An 8,320-nucleotide genomic window follows, 5' to 3' on the forward strand; every position below is an offset into this window, starting at 1 on the left:
TTACATCGAGTCCTGCGAATCTGGGGTAAGGTCGGAGTCTCCGGCGCCAAGGCCTGTAGGGAAACAACGCAAGGCGCCGAAAAACGGCTTCCGCCTCCAGTCAGGTTCCCTGGCGACACACCTTGAGAAACCTGCACCATGACCCCCTGTAGGATTACTACTGCTGCAACACATTTCTCGTGATCAGCTGGCTGTTCTCGCTTCCCCAGGGCTGGGACAGGATGGAGGTGGCTACCCCTCTTTCCCTTGTCGTCACCCGTCAGAACATGGGCACTTGAACCGCATTGTACATGACCCGCGAGTACACTGGCTGTACCAATCACCCCTCTGCCTTTCGTGCCCACCGCGTGGGAGGGTTGGAGCTACCAATACGGTTGCCTCGCCGTGTCGACCCCAGATGCCGGCTTTGCCATTAGCGGTCAGCCAGCATCATGTATGTCGTATTAGTTTGTTTGGCTTGGCTGCCGGGCCCCAATCCTTCTAATAAAGGCTCGCCATGCGCTTGTGACCAACATACATGGCCGGTACATAGGACCAAGGTAAAACAGGATCGATCGCCTTGTGGCTTGCGTCCCGTAAGGGGATTCAGCGCAAGTGAGACGGAGTGCACGAATGGTGACAATTCGTGGCAGATTGGAATCTTATATCTCCTCGGAGCTCTGCAAAAAAAGAAAGGCCAGGCGAGATCCATCAACACACGATGCGAACCAATCAGATGTTGCCCTCGATGGCTCCTACCGTTTTAGGCACTCGAGCGTAGCAACCCTCGAACCAAACACAGGCCGTTTTCCAGAGCGGATCCTATTCCGTTCACCGACCGGGCATGGGGGATGCTGCTTGGACTCACTCGGGTGTCGTCGCATGGAGTTTGGGATTGCAACATGCATGCCGATGCCAAGTTTGGAGGCGGCGACTGTACAAGCGGCATACACATTGAAAGCTACAGACGGTAGCGCCAAAAGATAATACGTCGACAACTTTCGCAACCGCGCTATAGGTATCATGATATACGACCATCTCGCCAATCGCTTGACCGATTTCTCGAAGAGGGCCTAGCCGTGTCGCGTGCACGTGAGGCCGGTGAGCGTGTCAGGAATTCCTTTTTCTTCTGCACGTCGCACAAATGACGCTGGTCTCGTTGACAGCCTATGATGCGGTCAGTTGCCGGCAGCCACGCATCTCACACCACCAAGGACAGTTCGCGAATGCTTCTAGCGCCATTCCAGAAGGTCCGGCTTTCGCAAGGGTGCTGCGTCACCCTGCTGACAAGCTGCAAAGGTCATTGCCTATTCGGGCGATATACTCAAGCCCAACGCATACATGACAACCAGACAAACCACTCACCCCGGCCCACCAGCACGAGTGAGGGACGACGAGCCTAGCTCCATCTCATTCATGGGCTGCACGCTGGAGACAAAAGGGTAAGAAGGCATGTATCCATGCCAACACCAACGACTTCGTTGTCGTGCCGCCCTCGCTTATTGGTTGTTTCCTCAACACCACCAACAGGACATCCCCGAGGCCTAGGCCCCCTTTCGTCCTTATCAATCATCCAGGCCAGACCAGGGAAAGAAACGTGATCCGCGTGGGATGTGCGGTGTACCTGGCATTAGAACGCCACCTAACATGCGATATATAAGGTAAGTAACAACCATGGGGCGGCGACAGAGTTACACCGGAGCTGGCCGTTATCAGTTTTCTAAGCGATATCTGAGAACGAGGCGCGGAAATGCCATTGCTCAAACAATCATCACAGTCCTTGGGGCCAGATAGATGTTCGAAGGAAGATCTATCTAAGGTACTTCTGAGCAAGGCCACATCAAATTTTCTACTGGAGGGTTACCGAGCACCTCCTCGCGCGCTACGGGGTGTATCATAATCGTCCACCGAGGAAGTCCGGTGGTTGCCAAACAAGCTCGTGAGCACGCCCTGGAAGGTGTCTTTATTGGAGCTCTCATCTACTCTTGCGGTTGGTGAGATGCATCCCTGGCGGCTCTTAGCTAGGGCAGCGACTTCTTTCATCTTCCACCTGCCTCAGGGCACATGACTTGGTAGCGGCTATACAATGCGTGCGGCTTCAAGTTACATGTTGCAAATGCGAAATTGATCCGGCATCAGCGTTGTATGCGTAGTGACGAAGAGCCAAATATGGAATTAATGATAGTACACAAATTCAAAACAAGCAAAGAGATTGTATTATATTAATGAAATTCGCGCTACTTCTACTTATTATACCCTGCGCTGTCTACCTCTCAGATCTAGCCCTAATTCCGCGTCCCAAATCGATAGCCAAAGTGGCCGCGAGTAAGATAGCATTGAAAACAGCCATCATGTAGAACGGTGCACCAGTGGTCGTGACATCGAATAGATACCCGCCCAACTTGGTGAGCAGCAGGATTGCTGCACCTCCACATAGCGAGTATACACCAGCTATGGATCCCTTCAACTGCACCCTGGAAGCCACAATCTCGTCTTCCGAAGTAGCGACCCCGTTCGAACTCTCCAGAAGAGGAGCGTTCTCATTTGTTCCATCCACCTGATGTTGCGCGACGGGCGCCTGAGTGACGTCGTCAGCTTTGAGGACGCCACGGCCGAGGGAGCCGAGGCTGGAAACAATGGCCCCGATCTGGCTGATGCCGAGTAGGGCAGCGACCAGGAACACGTAACCACCTCCGCCACGTCCATCCACATTCTTGAACTCGGGGCTCTGGAGCCGGGGGAAGATGGTGTAGCCGACGACACCGCACAGCGTAGCCACAGTAACTGGCACATTCACGCCGCGCCAGCGTCTCGAGCTGAGATACCCAAACACGGGGGCACACAGCAAGGCCACGAGCTGCGCCACGCCGGTCAAAATGGAGGCCAAGACGTAGGCGGCCCGGCACTCCTTCTTGAGCTCGGGCGACGGGTCGTGGGGTGAACCTTGACAGAAGCCGTTGCCAATGAAGAACGTGTTGACGTAAAGCGGGATGAACAGGCTGATAGCCACGGTACTGGCCCGGGCCACGAAGCCGCCCAGATAGCCAAGGGCAATATGCGGGTCGGTGAAACCAAGCCGGATCGACGAAAGGAGAAGACGGTGGTACGGCAGAGGCTTATGCGGTTTGCCCTCATGAGCCCCCGACCCATGCGCCGCCTCCATTCTGCGCAAGCCAAGGAGCATCCGCCAACCTTTCCCTTCTTCTCCCTTCAGGCCCCGCAGTCCGATGAAGACGAAGATGGCGACGAGAAACGATACGACTGCCACGACGTAGAAGCTGTAGGTGACGGCATCGGCCAGCGTGACACCCTCGCGCTTGGAGAACTGGGCCGGCAAGGGCAAGAACAAGATCAGAGACACCAGTGCGCCGCACCCGGTGAACAGACCAACGAGCCCTGCAAGCGCAGATGGCTTCCTGCCCAAGCCATCCGTGTCAGCCCCCGAGCCGTTCTGGCCTTCCGCCGCCGTCCTCGTAAAGGTTTCCGGCGTAATCGTGGCATCGCTCTCAAAGCTCATAGCCACGCTATCTCTCGGATTCGACCTCCCAGCCGGTCTCCGCGACGCCGCCGCCGCACCGCCATTATCACCAGCCGATGCGGCCCCATCCCCTCCAGCAGCACCGCCATGATCGTCCGTCAGCACAGGCAAGATAGCCGTGACCATGGTCGCCGCAGCAGTGGCGCCGAGCGCGAAGAGGACGCGGGCGAGGACAAGGCTGGGGTAGACGTCGCGGGCCTGGACGAAGACGACGAGGGCGAGGGCGATGACGGCGTAGCCCAGGACGGCGACCCAGCGCACGCCGAGGCGGTCGCTCGCGAGGCCCCAGACGGGGCAGGCGACGAGGGCAACGAGCTCGTCCACGAAGCCGAGGGTGCCGACGATGTCGCCGACGCCCTCCTTCAGGCCGATCAGGTCCGTGATGACGAAGGATACGGCGCTGTTCAGGAAGACGAGGAAGGAGATGCTGAAGAGCGAGATGCCGAGCAGGTAGGTCGTGGCCTGCAGCGGCGTCGTGGACGCGCTGAAGGGGAGCAGACGCGCGATCCGCTGCCGCAGCTGCGGCTGTTCATGATGATGATGATGATGATGGTCACTCGGAGCCATTGTGCAGGTGTTTTCCCTTGTCTCTTCTATCGGCTTGTGGCCATCAATTTATTTCATGGTGATGGTGTGTGTGTGTGTGTTTGTTTGTTTGTTTGTTTTAGCTGCCGGTGTCGTACGAAGATCGGTAGTTCCCAGGCAAGCGTCGTCATTGACGCCCGCTAAACTGATCGGTCCACCCCAACCTTAGCTAGCCCCGATCCCACCTAACTTTAGCATGCATGTGAGATTTGCTTCCGACTCTCCGGATTCAACATGCTTTCATGGGATGTATCCCCCTAATTGAAAGCGCTACTTTTTGTATAAGACTCGGTGAACAATTAGAGCCCAATCTATCTCGCCAGACTCCTTTCGCATTAAGCTACCCCTGTCTGAAATGTACACTACATCATAGTCTGGTTATAGCAGCGCCCTCGCCATCAAGGGGCTGCGTCCGGGTGACGGGCTGAAATAGTATATTGCTACACGGACTGCATATAAAAAATGGGCGCCATGATGCACCTCGTATGATTCAATTAAACTGGCTTGCGCATGTAACTCGTACATGCGCTATGTATAACATAACGCTATTTTTTGGCATCGCCATTGCGAACCTCCTCTCTAAATATATATTTTCCATATGTTGAGGTTTATACTAGTTGAAACGCCTCTTCCCAATCCTATTAGCTTCTATATTCATCATATGTGATTAGCTCAAGGTTAAAACCGTGGCTGCGCGTTTGTTAGCGTACGCATGCAGTCGCCTTGCCATCCTTTATGTTGAGCTGCCTGGAGTGGCAACGACCAGCTGCTTACTGACACTGCCATACTTGGCTTGCCAGGCATAGAAATACATGAGAGCTGCAAAGGGCTGCCCGAAGATCGTGAACGACACCCAGAAAATGCAGTTCCCAATCAACTTCCAAGTAGGGCCTTCTTTCTTGGCCAACGGGAGTGTTATGGTGATAAGTGGAAGCTGTAGCAGCATACCGAGGAATGCCACACCTGTCCATCGTGTTAGCCTGGTAAAATTTCAGCAACAAAGAAAATGCCACTTACCAATGATGTTGTGCGTTGGCACACCCACAGCCAACTCGTGCAAAATGGCGGATATGAAGAACACCACGACACTAGCAGTGAAGAAACTGTACCCGCGGCCCACCAGAGGAGAAAAGACATGGCGTTTCATGAAGTGCGAAACAGGCTTGTTCCACATGCGCCAATACTCGCCCAAGCTGCCAGCATTCCACCAGTCGTCATAGAACGACCGATCCCCAAATCGGGTAACCTCGGCCAAGGCATTCAAGGTCGACTGGAACAAAGCAAAGAACCCGGCTAGCCATATGACCAAGGAAATCGTAGAAAGCTTCAAGAGCCTCTCCAGAATCGACACAAAATTCAGCGAGTTGATCTTATCATATGAGTTCCTCAGTACGGGCGCGGCATACTGCGCACTGCAGAACCAGATAAAGACACTGAGGCAGACCGCCTCACCGACCCTCTTAAGGACGAAGAGCCATCTGATCTTCTCTGTACGTGGATAGACGGGTTGATACACGAGTGTTGGTGCCCACCAGAAGTAAGCCAGGTTGGACATGGTGATGTTTTCGGGATATGGGCACTGGGCGTATATTTCGGGCAGGGATGCCAGCTCGCCCCTGATAGGATGTAGATAAGCATGTCGCAGGTCTCTGTTGGTGAGCGCATATGAAGCTGTTTTCAACCAAACAACGATGGCGTGTAACTCGGTGAGGGTTCCAATTAGCGGATGGTGGATGTAGTTATAGACCACAAAACTGGTAACCGTGAGAGCGAGAGTGGCATTGGCGCCGTGGGCCCATCGAATTCTCCACCACATCAACTTGAAAACATGCTGTTGATCAACGGTCGGGCTTGACGATCCTCCACGACTGATAGCAAGTGCACGGGAAGCCTTAGCTTGCTGCGCCGCGTACAGTTCAATGGAGTGGGCAACCCATAGGAAGCACGGGATGAGGAAGTAAAGGGCAAGGCCCAGAATCAGATCCTGGCGCCTGAAATCATGACACGTCAGGCATACTAGATTGCCGTACTATGAGGGCTTGTAAGTACGGGTGGCCACGCAACTTTGTGGGATTCAACGACCTACCTTTTGGAGGTTTTCGATGATGAGGCGGACATTTCCCACAACTGTACATTGTAAGTATGCTGGCGGGATTGGATGGGGAAGATAATCCGTACCTAGCACGATCACCATCAGGTTTCGAAATCCGACGAAACTTGGCGAAGCAGCAGAATCGTGACTAAGGGTCGAGGGGCGGACCGTGGAGTGTATCGCCGCAACGTGACGGTATTTCCTGATGAACGTCTTTCCCTCCGGCTTTGTTCCAGCCGGCCCAGACTCGCCCTTGACAGCTTCGGCAGCAGCTTTATCGGTTCTGCGTAGCGAGGCAGAAATGGCAGCCGTCTCGACGGCAGTGGTCGTTGCGGAATCCATGGCGTATCAACGTTGTTCAATTGCCACCGGTTATCACGCTCAATCGCCTGGCCACATGAAGCGAAAGCCAGCAAGATGAAGGATTATTATAGTCGAGCAGAAGAGGATATTAAAACAGTATGAATTAGGCTCTTTGCAAAGACAACCATCAGTGGCGTCAAAATCCCACCGGGGCGCCGAGGCACGCAAATGCTTCCCTTAAACGAGGGGGGCCGAGCCTTCAAGGTTTGAGTCTAATAAGCTGGGTTTCTCTCGTTGGCTTGAGTTGCAGTACGACGTAGTATGGGGAAATGAGCTCTTTCTTCGCCGCGCCTTCGATTGCTGCAGTCGACGTGAGTTGGTAAAAGGCGGAAGGTATTAAATTAAAAGGGACGAAGGGCTTGAGAAGGTTAAAACCGCATCACTCTACACTCAAAGCAAAACAGTGCTTGCTGGTGTGTTGAGTTATCGAAGGGAATTTATCCTGATCAGGATCGGAGGGGCGAAGACGTCAAGTATTAGGGGACCCAGGTTGGCTAAGAAATCAACAATCTGGTGGAGGGGAAACCGCAGCCGGATGATCACCATTGGCCAATTGACCTGGAATGCTATCCTGCAAGTATCCTGCAAGCCGCTCAACAATAACAGAAGAAGATGCAAGTGTGCCAAGCCGTAATATTTGGCTGCGAATCAGTCCATTTTAATTATCGCCATGCAAGGCGCATCGGAAAAGATAGGAGGAGGACGCTGTGCATGGCATCGATCGAAGGACCCTGGCGATTTACCTGTCTGTCTGTCCATTTGAGGTTGCAGCGGCGAGTGGGGCTGACATGTGCTGGTGGGAACATCGAATTCAGCTCATCAGTGGGCTGGCTCAGTGGGCAGACCGGAGCAGGCAGGCCTGAAGCTTCTAGCACAGTACTCGGCATACATCAAATCGATGGCCCTCGCCCTCGCGCTCCGCGGCGGCGTTCGTCCTTTGCTAGCCAGTAGGAGAAGAGTCGCCATCGCTTGTGCCGAGATCGATTCGGTGTTTCGCTCTCATGATGACATATACCGGTGGAAATAATGGCGAAAATGTAGGGTTCGAATGGAATGAAAGTCATTTCGGGTTTTCCGTAGCAAAAGAAGCTGGCTTAAATTATGGATTACTTGAATGGACTGCATGCACCTGGTTTCAACGTCTCAACTGCAAACGCTTAAATCCCAGATTGAAGGCTGGGGTATCTTATACTTAGAATCAGATATAACAGGACTTGCGTCTATTAAATACGGGCATACTGCATACATACTTGTATTCAACATGGATTTGGCAATACCGGAATGTGTTCTACAAGAGTGTTGACAACTGCTCGCGTTCGCTAATGGCCCGGGGACTTCCTCCACACGGTTCATAATGGATTCCCCGTTTGACAAAAGAAGTGGACCAGAGACCTGTCCTTCCAATCAATCGACGTCCACTGCTTACCTAAACAGAAGGGTACAGACCTGATGTACCCTTTGCGGCTGTGGCCAAGTCTGAAAGGAAATGGATCCCAGCCATTTGAGGCTCAAACCTGCGCAATTCCACAATTGAACATCGAACATCAACATCACGCTTGCAGCCTCATGTGACTTTGGCATGCATTCCATCTCGATTTACTAGCATGACCTTATGATCATTCTCGCCGACCGTCTTTTAATACAATATTGACGCGCTGTGTCACGATCATCTGCTCGGCAGCGTACCTTGAAGACATCGCCGCACTTCGATACTTGGGTTGGCGCGCGCCTTGTTGCTGGTTCATGAGATAAAGCCCATCACC

General features: G+C 53.4%; 2 protein-coding genes across 2 annotated transcripts; both read right to left on the reverse strand.

Annotated features, from left to right (window-relative positions):
- Nucleotides 1-2,245: 2,245 nt before the first annotated feature.
- PG986_008082 (uncharacterized protein) lies at nt 2,246-4,084 on the reverse strand (the record flags this gene model as incomplete). Its single annotated transcript, XM_066844304.1, has 1 exon — nt 2,246-4,084. One exon carries the CDS (start codon nt 4,082-4,084, stop codon nt 2,246-2,248), a length of 1,839 nt encoding a protein of 612 aa, XP_066700416.1.
- A 751-nt stretch (nt 4,085-4,835) lies between these two features.
- Nucleotides 4,836-6,536, reverse strand: PG986_008083 (MBOAT family protein; the record flags this gene model as incomplete). Its single annotated transcript, XM_066844305.1, has 4 exons — nt 4,836-5,065; nt 5,120-6,131; nt 6,189-6,229; nt 6,281-6,536. The coding sequence occupies 4 exons, from the start codon at nt 6,534-6,536 to the stop codon at nt 4,836-4,838; spliced, it is 1,539 nt and encodes a 512-aa protein (XP_066700417.1).
- Between the last annotated feature and the right edge of the window lie 1,784 nt (nt 6,537-8,320).

This window comes from Apiospora aurea (assembly GCF_038362705.1).
Source record: "Apiospora aurea strain CBS 24483 chromosome Unknown utg000005l_segment0_segment0, whole genome shotgun sequence".
NCBI classification, from domain to species: domain Eukaryota; kingdom Fungi; phylum Ascomycota; class Sordariomycetes; order Amphisphaeriales; family Apiosporaceae; genus Apiospora; species Apiospora aurea.